The 17,268-nt window shown below is 41.2% G+C and overlaps 2 protein-coding genes across 2 annotated transcripts in view; one reads left to right on the top strand and one right to left on the bottom strand.

Annotated features, from left to right (window-relative positions):
• SNCB (synuclein beta) overlaps positions 1 to 17,268 on the top strand; it is a 107,756-nt gene that overhangs the window by 5,143 nt on the left and 85,345 nt on the right. The gene's annotated exons all lie outside the window — the stretch shown is intronic.
• Positions 187 to 14,192, bottom strand: EIF4E1B (eukaryotic translation initiation factor 4E family member 1B). The gene is made up of 7 exons (XM_069955202.1): positions 14,175 to 14,192; positions 10,326 to 10,420; positions 7,063 to 7,158; positions 6,142 to 6,205; positions 2,870 to 2,983; positions 1,991 to 2,130; positions 187 to 330 (listed from the first exon to the last, which is right to left on the bottom strand). The coding sequence occupies exons 1-7, from the start codon at positions 14,190 to 14,192 to the stop codon at positions 216 to 218; spliced, it is 642 nt and encodes a 213-aa protein (XP_069811303.1). The 3' UTR covers positions 187 to 215.

Genomic DNA, 17,268 nt, shown 5'->3' on the forward strand with positions numbered 1-17,268 from the left:
TGTTAAAAATAAAATGATAACGTCCAAGTGTCTGAAAAATTTCATACTCTATGGCCCAGATTTATCAGACTATGAGACAGTCTATATATTGAGAAACACAGAAGTACTGCATGTTATTCTATTTTATTTACTTGCATTTAAATTATATTCTTAATGCCCTCGATGTATCCACCACAAAAGAAAGTGCAAATAGATAACCATTGCCTGTAGCGTCTTCATACCACAAACTTATTCTTGGTAAGGGAGCTGCTCTTGGTTGCAGTGTCTGCATGTGCTTGATAGCCAATGACCACTTTGGAAGACAGGCCCAGTCTCTCCTTATACACTCTACTGTTAAGAGAACAGGTGAAAAGCAGTTAAGGTTTTCCTTGGCATTAAAGTAATATGTTCAATAAAGTGAGAAAACGCTTAAGACAACCATAATATTGCATTTCAAAGAGGTTACCTTTTAGTGAGGGTAGGCGGTTTGTGTTATATCAAGAGATAGTAAATATTACTTTAGGGTTAACACATGTACTGCCTCTGCTATAAGCACTGCACAAACACTTAAAAGTATGAATGAGCTCATATACAGTAGGAACAAAGCAATCCGTTCCTATCTGTATTCCGCTCATCGGGCTGCAGGGCTTTGAAGTGTGCGCCACTCCTCCCCAGGTGCTGGAAAAGATGTATCCAGTCCTGGGAAACTGGGAGAAGTTTCCTAGGACGAGAGCTATCTTCTCCCAGCACCTGGGGAGGACCGGCACAGAGTGGAGTAAACGTCAAAGCCCCGCAGACTGATGAGTAGAATACAGATAGGAATAATACGCTCATCTCTACTTAAGGGTCTGTTCCCACATACAGACTCGCTGCGTTTTTATCGCTGTGAATTTCTTGCACATAAATCCACAGCGATACTGATTGCTATCAAGTCAACGTATGTGTATTCTCGCAGCGTTTTTAGTGCTATTTTTACATGAGAGTTTATTTTCACAGGCAAGTTCAACACCACAAAAACGCAGCTACTTTCATGCGAGTTCTCTGCATGTTTTACGCAGCGAGTCTGTACAGAACCTAAAAAGGAAAAATATCAGGAGGTTATACAAATCAAACACTGCCGATTTGTCCCTATTGTGCACAAGGCACTAAGGATGAAGACAAGACTCTTACCTTTATCCTCTGCACCATTTCTGTGAAGTTTGTAATTTAAACCTGTGTCTGGTAAGGCTGTTTGTATTATTGAAGGCAGGAATACCACCCCCAGATCACAGATCCAGCCCACCCACTCCACTCAATCATTAGAAGGGGTGGGGCAGATGGGTGCTATGGGGGCAGTAGCTGCATGCCCCAGTGCTCCAACCGGCTGTACCAGTTACCACAGGATTACACTACAAGTTGCACGGGAACAGCACTGAGCATGAAGGTAAGAGACATGCCTTCATCCTCAGCACCATGTACACAATAGGGACATGTCAGCAGGTTAGATTTGTCTAATTTGCCGATCGTTTCTCTTTAATGCATTTAAAACCTTCAGCAGGTTTACATGTATGAGTGTACCCCAAGTTATGCACCACTTCCTCTAGTCCTGCAGTACATTTAATACAGGGACTCTGCATTAGGAAAGTCTGGGGTGGTATAGTTTCTCTTTGGGAACTACATAGACCTTTAAAAGAGCCCTATTACATCGGACCAATATTGACCAAAAATAAATAAATACCACACAGTCTGGGTGCCAAGACCCACCAACAGCTAAAACAGGCAGAGAGAAGCACTGAGCCAAGTAGATAGATTCTATAGAAAGAATATGGATGCTATATTATGCAGCAATACTAGAGAAGCACTTCTTTTCACTTAGTCTAGCACTTAGACCTCAATCAATCCAAATGTGACATGTCAATGTTTGGGGGAGTAAGAAAGCAGGGATTATATATGTATATCACTCTTGCCCCAAGCATTTTCCCCTATAATAAATGCTGCAAAGGCAGTAAATGCAGCTGTTGCATCATCTTACCCAATATGAGTAACAGCCTCTCTGTTTTCAGCCTCTCTGGTCCAGATTGCAATCTTATCTCCTTTTGCCCGAATGTTGATGACTGCACCACAGACTTCTTCACTGTATTCATCAAAGGCTTCTCCAATTAGACATAGTAACTGGAAGACAGAAGACATGGAGGATAGGGTTAAAGTGTACCAGTAATTTTTTAAGCGCCCCTTATCCCAATTGCACATAACTATGCATTAGTAAAACTCTTCCCTCTAGGGCCACTAATACATTGTTATTTGCAGAGGATAAACAGGCCCTTCGAAGCAATCTGGTAAATACATCTGCATTGGGTTTCTCCAAAATAACCTAGGTAGTTTTTTTTTGGATGACTTCAGGCAGGTAAAGCAAATAAGTGTCATTCACAGTAACTTACAAAATACTAGCACCTATACACACACAAAAACAAGCCAACTACTAGAAGCTTATGTGTGGAAATCCTCCTTATATGATCATTTTGAACTTGAAAAACTAAGGTATGAACAAAATAGAGGCATATGTGAATCAAGAAGGAGGGGGCATATGAACGCCAGTGACTGCACAGGAATTGTATACACCAAACAGACTGTCTGCAAAGTATTGTTATTTTGATGCATTAGCTTTGTAAAGCTGATGGAACTGTTCAAACATGCAAAATATTATCCACTTTCCGTCAAGCCAAAGATAATTTTCCACATTCATGTTTTCAGAACTGCTGGACTACTTGCACTTTTATATTTTCTGGTGTTCATGGATAAAGCAGCTTTTCAGATCCTCCCACCCAGGTCATGGGAGATTGGCCTTCAGACAATTAGGGTGTAGAACACTAGAGATCTTATTGTTTTCAGCTTTCTAGCAGCTGTTACTTACGGTCTCAAGCCAAAGGGAGTCCAGGTCACTGTGTCGTTGCTGCTTGGAAAGTGTGATAAGCCACCTTCCACCCCTCTTATTCCGACTATCTTCCCACATGGGCTCAATCCCATCCTATAAGAAAAAGTTCACAGCACTCCAGTAATTTTCAAACCAATTTATTAGATTATGGCTGAATTCGCATACATCATTTATGTATGTGATCATTATTTTTGTAAAGGGGTTATCCAGCAGAATAAAATTGATTGCTTATCCTCAGGATAGGCCATAAATATTAAGTTGGCAGGGGTGCTTCTTTATAGTTTACTAGAGATGAGAACCTCCAGCACACTCACGTTTGTTTGAACCATGCAGCATTCGATTATCGGTGGCTGAAGTTGGATACAGCCCTAGGGAGTCCTGGGAAACATGGATACAATCTACAGTATGTCCAGTTTCACATGTACTGTATAACAGCAGATGTCATGTTGCAAGTTCTGCAGCAATACTAGATACTGTCATTTTCTTTGGCTTTACATTCCCACAGTAGATTTTTCATTCTGCTGCAAGAACGTAGCCCCTTCCCACTTAATCCAGCAGCTCCTGGGCTAATACATTACCTGGCCACGCTCCTGCTTGCTTCTGAGGCTCCTGGCTCCCTGACGTCCCTCTCAGCCAGTCAGTGCACTGTCCCACCGCAGCCGCTGATTGGCTGAGCAGGGCACCATGGAGCTTAAAAAGCAAGCAGGATCGTGGCTAGGTAACGTATTAGACCAGCAGCAACGGGTTTGGTTGGAAGGGGCTAACAATACAGCTTAATGTACGTGTCCAATGGCTGTATCCATGTTTTCCGGGCAACCTTAGGGGCTGCATCTGACTTCAGCTACCAGTAATCAAACGCTGCATGGCCGGGTTCGGACAGACCCGAGCGTGCAGGAGGTTTTCTCATCTCTAGTGTTTACCTTTTCTGTTGCCTACAATTAGCAGCAGTGTAAGGGCTTATTCCCACATTCCATGAAACACAGACAGGCAAGTCCTGTAGTGAAGGAAGTTTTCCCCCCGAGCCTTACGATGTATCATTATCATGCTGGGAGCAGGGAAAGTGTTTGAATCTTCGCAACTTTGTCATTACTAGAGATGAGCGAACTTTTCAAAAGTTTGTTCCGACCAGACTTCCGGATTTTTTCGGAAAGTTCGGTTCGACCGAATTTCGGATTTCGTAGCTTAAAGCATCTATAGGATACGGGCGTAGTGTATTTCGTAGAATTTAGGGCTCTACATGTCAGTAACATCATTATCTTTTCGATAAGTCAATTTTTTTTTTTAGACTTCAATATTCACCATTACAGGGTCTATGCAGGAAACAGGTCACAAGTGTAGTGTAGCCTGTAAGCTCTTGAGAGCAGGTCTCTAATTTGTTGTTGTAATTTATTCATTGTATAATTTAATATATAACCTGTAATGTATTTAAATAAGTGCTGCGGAATAATAATAATAAATAATAATAATAAATAATAATAATGATAATGAATAATAATAATAATATTATTATATTATTAAGTCATTGGAGGCCAGTGGAGGTCCAGCAATAGTCATTTGAGGCCAGTACAGGAGCAGCAGTCGCCAACATGGAGGACAGACATCAGTAACAGTAGTCAACATGTAGGCCAGGCAGAAGCAGCAGTAGCCAACACAGAGGCCAATACAGGAGCAACAGTAGTCAACATGGAGGCAAGGGCAGCCACACCAGTAGTCAACCTGGATGCCAGTTAGACTTTTATGCTTTACACCTGCACCAGGTATTATTGTCTCTCAGAATAAGATGGATGTGATATACACACACACACACTATCAGAAGTATATGACTTGTATATCTGTAGAGCAAGTTTTTGTTCCGTGCACCCTTTGCTGTCCTATGCCTAATCTATCTTTCGCCCTCTCTATATTTCTCTCTCAATCACTAGATGTTTCTCCTCTCCGTTTTCCTAATCTTTCCTTTCCTACAATATCTTCTCAGTAGTCTGTAGTACACAACAGCAGCAGCGTTTTGATAATCACAAGCTGTGTGCACTGCAGCCAGTAACAACCTCCTTCCTCTCTCTGTGCAGACTGCGTGGTGCGGTCATTTGACCGCTCCTCTTAAAGCAATACCAACATCACACAGGGGGTGGGCTAGTGCAAGATCCCTGCTGATTGGATGTGTTCCGGGCATCATGGGAAATACTTCCTGCTTTCTAGAATGCCATTTTAGAAAGCAAGAAAAAAATATATATATAATATATATTTTCTCGGAGCGGATTTCCAAAAATCCGAATCCGATCGGACTTGGATTTTTGGAAAAATCCGAACCGGATCCCATACCAGTTCGCTCATCTCTAGTCATTACAGTGCTGCGGAGTATCAAACACTTTCCCAGCTCCCGGCGTGATATTGAAGTTATTCCGTGCCGGGAAAAACTCCACTACAGGGCTTCCCGGTCCGTGTTTCATGGAAAGTGAGAATTAGCCCTAAGGTACCGCAGCACTGTTCTGTTCACTTGAAAGCTTCCTTCTTGCTGGAATCACACATGGCAGGTTTTTATGGGAAACTGCCACTGCAGTTTTTGTGCAAAATCTTGAAGTGGATTTAAATGGGAAAGAAAATAAGGCAGGACTGGTACTTCTATTTGAAGTTGGATCCACTTCTGGTTTTAGCACAAAAAAAAAAAAAAAAAGTGTTATTGTGGCCCAAACAAATGCAAACAGTAAAGGGGAACTATGAACATGTTTGATCGATCTAAACTGCTGATAGTTCCCTTTTAATGCTTTTTTTCACCCATCTATAGGAATCCATAAAGAGGAAAGAAAATAAGTTTAACTGCCAAGTGTTAATTATGCTGAACAATATTAAGACTTCTGCTGATACAATAGTTATACACTTTTCCTTTTGGTGTAGTGTGGAGCTACTTTTGTACACTACCCCTATCGATTATTGCCTTATGCCAGTTTGGTGGCTTCCTTAACAAGACCCCCCCCCACACACACACCTACTGGGAAATTTGGATCCATATAAATGTATGGAACGGATTTTCAGTCGAGGAACAATCTGCCATGTATAAAACATAGTAGGCCATGTATGGAAATACAACTTCAGTGGGATCTAAGAAGGCAAAAGCAGTGCATATGCCCTTATGGCAATTATTGTTTTACAGTAAGCTACTGAAACAAAAACTTATTGAAAGTTGTTTTTATTCATTCTTTAGGGATATTTATGTGTACATTGGGGTAGGCTACAGTTAATAAGAGTGGTCTCACCTTAAAGATGGAGTAGTCACAGCCAGATGACAGTTTGCTTGCAAGCTGGATATGTGTATACAGTCTAAGAGATAGGAACCACATTGGGGATTAAAATTGCATTAACATACCGTACTTTGATCAATGATGTGCAGTCATTTTTTTCAGTCCTGTTTAAAGCATTTATATGTATTTTTCTTCAGATAAATATAGTTGGCAGACAGAAATGTCTAATATCGCCAATCAGCACAGAGGTACATGTGATGTGATTATTAAGTGATGTGTGCACACAAATAAGTAGTTGTTTTTTTAAAGTACATAAGCTTCCTAAATAACATATTTCCATAGTTCTAGACATAGGTGTCTATTCCTCAACATGCCCCAATGCAATATTACCTACAGTCAAAAGCATTAGTCCTTCTAAATGATATTCATAGAAAATAGAGTTAAATGCCCAGACAGGGAAACCCCTTTATGCATCTTTATTATACAACCCCCCCCCCCCCCTATTAAAATACAGAGCCACAGATACTAGTGTAAAAACAGGTAAAGGTCAAATCTACAGAAACTTGCTAGAAATGTCCTTGTAGCTTCCCACCACCTCATTTTCCCACTGGAATGTCAGCTAATCATTGTCTTTCAGCATGAGCCATTATAAATTATTATCCGCCGATGACCTCTTTGTGTAATAGAGCCTTAATGAATATCATTCTGTGCAATAAGGTGAACGATTTCAGATAGCCATTGTTTGCTGTATTCATTAATATATACATTTATGGTGGGCACTGTTATTTCCCCAAATATTTTACACTGGTTATATAAATCTGAATGTGTTCACTGCTAAGACATATATAATGCCATGATTACTTTCCCCTATTAGTACAGGTGGGGCGGAGACCCTGAATCAAGTTTATCTTTAGCTAGCATATGGACTGTACTTACGCCCAAAAGTCTTCCACTGTGTTAAATGTTGTAACCAGGCGCAGGTTACACTGCCATGGTTGGCTTTTCACATTTTTGAAGAACCAGAGAGCCCACCTAGAGAAGGGATAACATTATCAGTGAAATACAAAGGACTTATAAAGTGGGGATTGACATTACAAGAAAAAAAAAAACAAAATCCCTTAGCAGATAGAACGTCATGTAAAGTTCTGAGACAGACCGTATATTTCACCATCTACGTATTCTAAAGCAGCTTTTCTCTCAGTGTGTTCTACTTATGAAGCTCCCACCCATTAAAAGAATGAATTCCACAGCTGGGAGGACGAGGTGAGGGACAGGAACTGCTGCAGCGAAATCCACCATCAGTAAACATACAGACATAGAATCACTTTTATAACATCCACATTGTTATACTGAAGATTTTTTTTTATTATTTAACAGATTTCTATGGGTGCAGTAATACAAAAACACAGATCCATAATAACACGTGTAGCACGAACCCTTAAAATGAGTGGCAGCTGCAAATGATGTTCCAAACTGCTGTATGTGAAAAGGCATAAAGTGCCCCCTTGACCTGTCTGTGCTTCCATAATGTAGCAAAATGGTTTTATTCGCTAGAATGAATGGGCAGAAGTGCTCATCTGAGAGTTTTGTCCCTTCATACTCTATTTCCTAAGACATTAAATCAAAGTGCAGAAACGGACACCATGACAGTCTCAGAAAGGGGGGGGGGGGAATTTATCAAAGGATGTAAAATATCCACTGGTGTAAACTGCCCACAGCAACCAATCACAGCTCAGCTTTGGTAAAATGATAGAGGAGCTGTGATTGGTTCCTGTGGGCAGTTTACACCAGTGAATATTTTACACACCTTTTGATAAGTCTGGGCCATGGTGTCAGAATGTAGTTTCTGCTTGGCTTTTTTCCAAAAAAGGCCAGCACAGTAATTGTTCACACTACAAAATAGGCAAGGAATTTCAAGCGGAATCTGCTTAAAATTTTGCCTGTCCCATTAAATCAATGGGATTTTTCAAACGCAATCCGCCCAAAGAGTTGACTTGTCAATTCTTTGAGCAGATTTAGCTTGAGAAATCCCATTAAATCAATGGGACAGGGAGAATTTCAAGTGGAATCTGCAGAACGGATTCCACTTCAGATTTGAACCCTACTCCGTAGGGTGGGACAAAGCACTCAGCCGAGTGCCTCTGTTCCTTGAGCAAATGGCCAGGACCTCAACAATTATGACCTTTTAGGGGGCCTTCACACGTTTTTTGCTGACCACCAAAAAATATGTCAGAAAAAAGGTGCCAATGTGATGCATAATGTTTTTTTCCATATATTATTGGTATTTTTGACCTTGTGTGAATTATGTGCTGTGTTTTTTTGACCTAAACATGGACTTCATCGTTGACCACATCCTTGCCAGAGCAGGCATCTGACCCAGCACAGTTTTCTGTGTGCCGCATCGCTGGAAAAGGGGAGGCGGGGGTTATAACTGACAGTCTGGTCCCCAGGGGGTTAAATTAACCCCCTTTGGGCCAGACTGTACTCCATTACGGGGTAGGGTTAACTTACCCTCTGGTCCTCTCCCGACCTTCAGCCAATCAGCGTCTGCAGCAGGATCTCGCCTCAGCCGCTGAAGCATAAAAGATTAGTAGACGATTGGAGGGTAGGTTAACTCTAGCCTCCAGACTTTTAGCCCCAGACACCCTCCTACCCCCATGAACCACAGTCTAACCCACAGGGGGTTAAGTTAACCACCTGGGTACCAGAGTGTGGCTTTTTTCTGCCCATAAAAAAGCTACTAAAAGCCTTTTTTTTTTTTTTTTTTTTTTTTTTTTTTTTACTGGAGCAGAGAACTTTTCCTAAAAGCCTGTGGTGGAAAAACACCAAACTGTGCTATAAAAAGAGCCACAGATCCTCAAATATGCCAGAGAGGAGAAAAACACCTCCCCCCCCCCCCAAAAAAAAAAAAAAAAACACCATGGGCAATATATATCAAATTGGGTAAAGTAGAATTGTCTTAGCCACCCCTAGCGACCAGATTCTACCTTTCATTTTTCAAAGAATCTGAGGAATGAAAGTGGAATGTGATTGGTTGCTAGGGGCAACTGAGACAATTCTACTTTACACCAGTTTGATAAATATCCGCCCCCCCATGTGTGTTAGGTAGATCATAAACTTCCATTGACTTCAAGCTAACATCTAACCGCTGGCATTTTTTGCAAAAAAAAAAAAAAACACCACACATGAATGAAATTTATTTACACTTTCTGTTTCAGGTCAAATATTTTCCACCCAAATCCTGAATTCAGAGCCATGTTTTCTTGCTTAATTTAAATTAAGAGGCACCATATTTGGATGTGGAATAAATAGATTAGTTCTTGAGGAGCACCCCATTGTAAGCTTCCAGCTGACTGTAAGCATATGTGGAACTCCTTAGTTCTCTAATGACCTATAAATGGCTGTTGACGCAAGTAGGAGCCAGGTTTATTTTATGGAGTTCTGCTATCTAGGGGGGAAGAAATCAAGAAAAAGATTCCTGGATTCACAAGACTCTACAGGACTGTGTCCTGTGGGTGGGACACACACACACACACAGTAAAGTAGTTGCTTTGTATCCAAGGCTCTAAGTCGCATAAAGGGAATCTTCCCCATCCAGGATAAACACACAACATTACTAGTTAAGCACCATCTGTTACAGAATACATAAAACTTAGTAATACTGCTAAAGTATGCTTATGTTTAATGCTCTACAGTGGGTTGCATCTGGGACCCTTGATTACTACTTTTACAGCAATATAAGCCTGGTTCACATTGCGTTTCTCTGGAACATTTATAGTTTTAATTATTTACATAGCACTTTTATGTTAATGTTCATTACAATTCGACATTTGTAACGAAAGGCGTAAGTTACAAAAAAAAGTGTATACTAGTTATATTGTAACAGGGAGAAAATTAAAATGTTACAAGAGAAATCCTCACCTTATGGAATTTATCTATGTGTAACTGTAAAAAGGAGGGTTGTCTACTATGATAATGTTGTAATAAGATGCCATCAAATTTATATACAGATACGATAGAGAGTTGACAAGAGTCTTCCCCCCCCCTCCCCCACACCTACCCTCCCGAGCTCCACAACTATTTTCTTTCCACATCATTTTGCTAGGCTTTAGTTGGTATACATGCAATACTGAGCGCCACCTTGTGGTGAAACATCAGCTGGTACAAAGGGTTGACTAAACACTAGTGTCATCGTTTACCTGCTCTGTAAGAGATGCATTTCCACATGTTCGAGAGCAACCACTCTTTTCTTTTTCTTCCTCTCATCTCTTCGGGGAATACCTTTAAAGGTTAACTAGAAGAAAAATATTTCATATATAAAACAGTAAATTGGCAGAAGTGGTGGTAAGCATAAACTTAAGGAACATAAAGGGAGTATTTAGTTGCAATATAACTACAACTTAGAGCTGTGTGACATTAACAAAACTGAGTTTTCAGTTTTTTGGAGTTTTCCTCCTTATCTGAATTTTGTTTAGTAGTGTTTCAGGGAATATCCACATAAAAAAACTATAGTGATTACCCACACCTGACAATATTGTCAGAGATGCTTTTATAAAAAGCACACCATAGCAGCCTTGTATAGTTCAAAATCCAGGAGCCCCATTGAAAAGTAAAAGGGAATCTGTCAGCACTCGAACCAAACCCAAGGTGCTGACAGATTGATACAGATGAAAGTGCCCTAGAAGACATAGTACCTTTTGTATATCAGTCCGTGGAGCAGAATCAGCACAATGTTTATTTTCTTATATTAAAGAAGAGTCAAAGAGGAGCTGTGGCTCAGTGTTTGTTCCATGCTCCACTCCTCCTCCCTTTTATGATTAAAGGGGTTATCCAGCGCTACAAAAACATGGCCACTTTCCCCCTACTGTTGTCTCCAGTTTGGGTGGGGTTTTAAAACGCAGTTCCATTGAAGTAAATGGAGCTTAATTGCAAACCGTACCTGAACTGGAGACAACAGTAGGGGGAAAAGGGGCCATATTTTTGTGGCACTGGATAACCCCTCTAGGGTACAAACACACACCGTATTAACTGCTGCGATACGCAGCAGATTAGATCTAAATAACTGAACACAGCATCAAATCTTCACCATCAAATCTGCTGCATATACAGTGTGTGTGTTTGTACCCTTATGCATGCCAGCTCGGCCCCCAGCACGCACTGCTGAGATCTAGGGCTGTGCACTTTCTGCATCCTTAACATGTGTCGGAGCAGCTGAAGCGCACAACTATTCCCGGCTACAGCGCCTGCGCAGGTTAAAGACACATGACGCACAGTCCTTGATATCAATGGCGCTCAAGGCAGAGATTGAATGTTTATTCATAGAGAAGAGGGAGGAGGGAGTGGTGAGGCATGCCAGAACATGGCACAAAGGCAGACCCATGAATCCTCTTTACTATAAGATAAAGATTCTGCTGAATCTCCTCCATGGACAATGTACAATACAAAATACCACCCCTTGACAAAGGCAAATGTTAAAGCGTGTGTTGGGGCACCTGGCGATCGAGGGTCCACGTGGAACTACTTCCTCATACCAAAACTATATCTTGTAAGGGTGTGTGCACACTACGTAATGCCTGTTGCGCATTCCGCAGCTCGCACCCGCCAGCGGACTTATGTGGGCGCACACATCTCAGCCCGTGTCAGACTATTCTATGCACAAGACGGATTAAATCGTCCATCCAAAGATTGAACACCTTCTGCATAGAATGGAGTCGGTATGACCCTGGCTTAGAAGCACCCACATCAGTCCGCCGGCAGGTGCAAGCTGCAGAATGTGCGACAGGTTTTCCAACCGCCATTCCGTAGTGTGCATGCACCCTTAGGAAGGCATCAAAGCACCCCTTGCCTCTCAGTGACTTCATGGAGATTACAGGGCCGGCATGTCCGGTAAATACTTGCCGAAAGGAAAATGCCCAGGTGGCTAGTTGGACTTTATAAGGGTATATGCACACGAGAATCTCGCTGCGAGCCCGGCAGGTCCTGACAGTTCCCACACACTATATACTCGCTGCGGTCTAAACGACCGCAGCGAGTATGTAATTCTGCCGCCCTTAACCCCTTCTGCTCCCGCCCGGCTCCCCCGCTGTAAGCATACATTACCTCTCCTTGCTGCACGGGTCCGGCGTCCTGCTCTCCCATCCGGCCAATCAGTGGCTGCGGCTGGGCAACACACTAATTGGCCGGACGGGAGAGCAGGACGCCGAGACCCCGTGCAGCAAGGACAGGTAATGTATGCTTACAGCGGGGGAGCCGGGCGGGAGCAGAAGGGGTTAAGGGCGGCAGAATTACATACTCGCTGCGGTCGTTTAGACCGCAGCAAGTATGTAGTGTGTGGGAACTGCCAGGACCGAGCCCGTTCGTGTGAATATACCCTAAATGTAAGTTTGCAGCAGCACATTTCCTAATGGTGGGTTTACACTGACACATCTGAAAGTTTTTTTTAAGTCACAGCCAGGAATGAATTTAAGAGGAGTCTCGGGGGGAGATTTATCAAACTGGTGTAAAGTAGAATTGTCTTATGGTGCGTTAACACAGAGAGATTATCTGACAGATTATCTGCCAAAGATTTGAAGCCAAAGCCAGAAATTGATTTCAAAAGAGAAATCTCAGTGTTTCCTTTATGACCTGATCTCTGTTTAGAGTCCGTTTCTGGCTTCAAATCTTTGGCAGATAATCTTTCTGTGTAAATGGACCCTTAGTTGCTCCTAGCAACCAATTAGATTACAATTTTCATTCCTCACAGATTCTTTGACAAAAGAAAGGTGGAATCCGATTGCTAGGGGGCAACTAAAACAATTCTACTTTACACCTTTATGACCTGTTCCCTGTTTATAGTCTGTTCCTGGCTTTGGCTTCAATGATCTGTCAGATAAATATGCCTGTGTAAACACAACCTAAGGCCTCATTCACACATCAGTATATTTTTGCTGACTGAAATTTGTGTCTGCATTTTGGCATCTGCAATTTGCTAAAAACCACCCGTGAATGCGCACTTTTTTTTTTTTTTTTTTTTTTTTTTGCTGATACTCAGCATTTTTTTGTAGACTGTTTGTGGCTGATTGGGGGAGGGGGGGCAACGAAAATGCAGACGTGTGAATAGCCCAGTTGAAAGCAGTTTGATCTATCTTTGCTGCAAATGTGGACACTTTTATATGTATGAATTAGGCCTAAGTATTATAGGCATTTTTTTAGTGATTGTTTTCCTATAAGGGCCAGGGATCAGCTACAGTTCCTTGTACAGCTGGGTGACCAAGAGCACCTCTGTGCAAGAAAACATAGAAAGGGCTGTTGTGCTAAATCACTAGTGCTTCCACTTCAAACTCAGGATTGAAGGAATTTCACCCACCCCCCCACAAAAAAAAAAAAAAAAAGGTACTTTTTAAATGGAAAAAATAAATAAGTTGCCCACTTTGTGTAGAAATAAAAAGGTCACAGGTGTGTGTGTGGTTATACACTACTAGCCTATGCCAGCTCAGTCAGTAAATGGTTAAACTTTGGATTTAATAGTAGGCTACAAAGCAGTTTTCTTTGTAGAAATACAACAGTACTAAAACCTTTTTAAAGTGAAAGTAAAACAGAATATTAGATATGAAAAATAGTCCTACACTAGAGATAAAGGACAACATGGTACTTCACATAATAAATATACTTGTGAAGAACCAGTCAGCCAGTACTAAATATAAATTCAGGTAAAAGGCAAGCTAGACACACCAGTTATCAGCAAGTATTACATCAGTTTTTGCAGGTTAAAACACTGTGATTAGATGTTTGTAACAAGTAAATAAATTCTCAGCAGGTCATTCTGTGGAGTTATGGTTGAATTTTTTTTAATCAAATACAGCATGCTAAATAATATCAAAGGCTTTTCACTATAATGTCAAAAACACCTGGAAAGACACAAAAAGATAGTACTTAAAACCATAACACTAAAAATACCTCAAACTGCAGGCAGGAATATTAAGAAACCACAAAAAATGAAAACAAAATCTGCCATTATCTCTAAACATGTATGTCAAGGTGCATAGCTGTTCAACACCATTGCTACTTACTCCTTCAGCTGTAGCCATGTTAGGTAGCAGAGGATATCCTAAATGACTTACCATCCCACTATTTATATGGGGCGGAACCTCTTAAAGTTGCAGGACACTATCTTCTATCATGATATATTCCCACATTTAGGTTTTAGATGCTGTTTTTAAGGCCTAAGGCTAGGTTCACACTGCGTTTTCAGCATCCGTTTAACGGATCCGTTTTTTTTAACGTCCAGAAAAATAGGGTCAGCAACGTGTTTTGGTCCGCCAAAAAAAACGGATCCGTTTTTTTTAATAATGGAAGTCAATGGAAAAACGGATGCACACAAATGAATCTGTTTTTTGCAATCCGTTTTTCATGCGTTTTTTGCAAAAAACGGATGCGTTAAACGGATGCTGAAAACGCAGTGTGAACCTAGCCTAAGCAGGAATGGATTTTAAGAGCTAGAGTCTCAGGTTTTCTAGTATAAATGTCTGCCTTTAAAGTTCTGTTAATGGCTTGGGCTTTACAAACCGCATCATGAGCCTATGTTCTCACGATGTCTATTTTAGGTAAAATAATGATCACTATTGACGTCCGTTATCTAAAATAACGGTTGTTATTTTGCATAAAAAAGACGTTACCTAGCCTACAGCTGATGTCACACACTAAAGTCTTTTGGAATGCAGCCACTGCAGATTTTGACAAGAACGGTCGTTGTTTTAATCTACAACAATGGCCGTTCTTGTCATAAAAATACTCTGTCAACATAGCTTAAAACCTGATCATGAGAAGTTAAAAACACACCCTATGGCAATGTTCCCACACAGTATTTTTGTTCAGTATTTTGCTATCAAAAGCAGGAGTGGATTGAAAATAGAGAAAGGCTATGTTCACACATATGGCAAATAACGACCGTTAGGGCCAGTTCACACAGTAAAATGGGCCAGTAAAATTGGTGAAATTCCACAGTGGAGCTCTTTTTCAATGGGACGGCTCGCGCACCTCCGCTTCTGTCGCTCTCCGCTCAAAGAATTGACATGTCAATGTATGACATCAGCTGTAGGCTAAGTTATCACAACATCTTTTTTATGCTCCGCTACAGAATTCCGCCAATTTTTTGTGTGAACTGGCCCTTATTTTAAAACAATATTGATTGTTTGAAAATAACATCAATTATTTGCTATTAAATGGCTCCCATCCACTCAATTTCAACAGTGTGTGAACAATCCACTCCTGGTTTAGGTTGCAAAATACTGAACAAAAATACTGTTTGGGAACATATTCTAAGGGTCCAAACACGTGTACAGTATCCACAGCGGATTTCTCGCTGTAAATTCGCAGCAAGGCAGTGCACTGATTGGCTGAGCACCGGGAGCCCCCAAAGCAAACCAGAGCAGGGACCCAGTGTAGTATGTACCAGCGCCGCAGGGGTTAAGCTGACTTTGACATACTTGCAGCAGGATGACAATCCCACATTTCGAGTATGTCATCCCATTGAAGTGAATGGGCAAGTATCCAAAGTGGATTTCGCTGCGAATTCTTTTTTTTTTTTTTAACTTCCACTGCAGTTTTTTAGTATAAGTCCATTCTTTATAGTTCTCATTCCATGTGAATCTACTCTTAGTTTTGGCTCAAAAACTGCAGTATTGAATACTGGCAGTATTAAGAAAAAACCCTGTGTGTGATGGCAGCCAAAGGCTACGGCCGTTTGAGTCCAAATGACGTCCATCATTTTATACAAATGACAGCCGTCATTTGTACAATAATTGCCGTTATTATGAAATAACGGCCATTGTTTGGGCCCAAACAGCCAAAAAAGGATGCTGTGGGAAAATAACTTTAAACTAGGTGCAGTCAAGGGTAAGACTCAATTTTTCAAATAACATTTTTCCTAAAAACATTGTGTGAACATAGCCTAAGGCTGGCTTCATGCGAGTGTATGTAAGTACATCTGGGATACAAATCTGTCATACAAGCGTATTTAATATACAATACTATATTCTGTACAGTAAATACTGATGGGTGTCTTTATAGATAGAAAATTGAATCACACTTTGTGGCTATGTTCACACGCAGTATTTTTGTTCAGTATTTTGGTCACGAGTGGATTGAAAACACAGAAAAGCTATGTTCACACACTGTTGAAATTGAGTGGATGGCCGCCATATAATGGAAATATTTGTTATTTTAAAACAACGACCGTTGTTTCGATATGATGGCCCCTATTTGCTGTTAAATGGCGGCCATCTACTCAATTTCAACAGTGTGTGAACATAGCATTTTTATGTTTTCAATCCACTCCTGGTTTTGGTTGCAAAATACTGAGCAAAAGTACAGTGTGTGGGAACATAGTCTAATCCCATATTTTAATCCCACTCCATATACATGTGCCGTGGCCCAGGGCGCTGGATACTGGTGTTGTACCAGCCGGTGGGCTGTGATGTTTTGGGGCAACTTGTCCTGGTGGCTAGGAGTGGTAATACCCACCCCCTGACACACAGGCTCCGGATCTTAGGTAGGACTAATGGGAGGTGCAGATGCGGCGGAAGAGATGACTTAACCAGATGTTAACTTTACTTGAGTCAAAATACAGAAAAATATAGGGACAATACTGCTCACAAGTGCTAATGCAAAAAATAGATACGGCAATACTCCTCTGGTAGCAGGAGGTAGAAGAAAAAGAGAGCTGTTTTTCAGAGTAGTGTAGGGGCCAGATAGGAGCCCTTGCCTAATTCCTGTACTCTGCCGGAATGTGTCTGTGAAGTATAACTGCAAGAAAACCTCGTACCCATGTTTAGATAAATCCATGTTATCTGATTGCCTTCTGCCTATACAGTCTTGAAGACCACCCTGTAGTACGAGTGCCAGATCTCTTTCTTTGGGTAATGCTATTTAGTGAACGCTTTCTCACATAGTCGAGCGTTGTTAGTAGAGAGCGGCTAACTTGCATCTGTGCTCTACTGTGGATCAGCCCCTCTTTCTCTCTTTGTTAGAGGGTGACTGTCCTGAAGTGAAGATCCTTGGCATAGGCTACGGTGTTTCCTATTTTTCCGGTTAGTCCAGGTTAAAGTTCAGCAATGTATTACTGTTGTAGTTGCTCTCACTGGAACAAGACTGCTCTGACTCCTC

Source organism: Dendropsophus ebraccatus, chromosome 1 (genome assembly GCF_027789765.1).
Source record: "Dendropsophus ebraccatus isolate aDenEbr1 chromosome 1, aDenEbr1.pat, whole genome shotgun sequence".
Classification (NCBI taxonomy): Eukaryota; Metazoa; Chordata; class Amphibia; order Anura; family Hylidae; genus Dendropsophus; species Dendropsophus ebraccatus.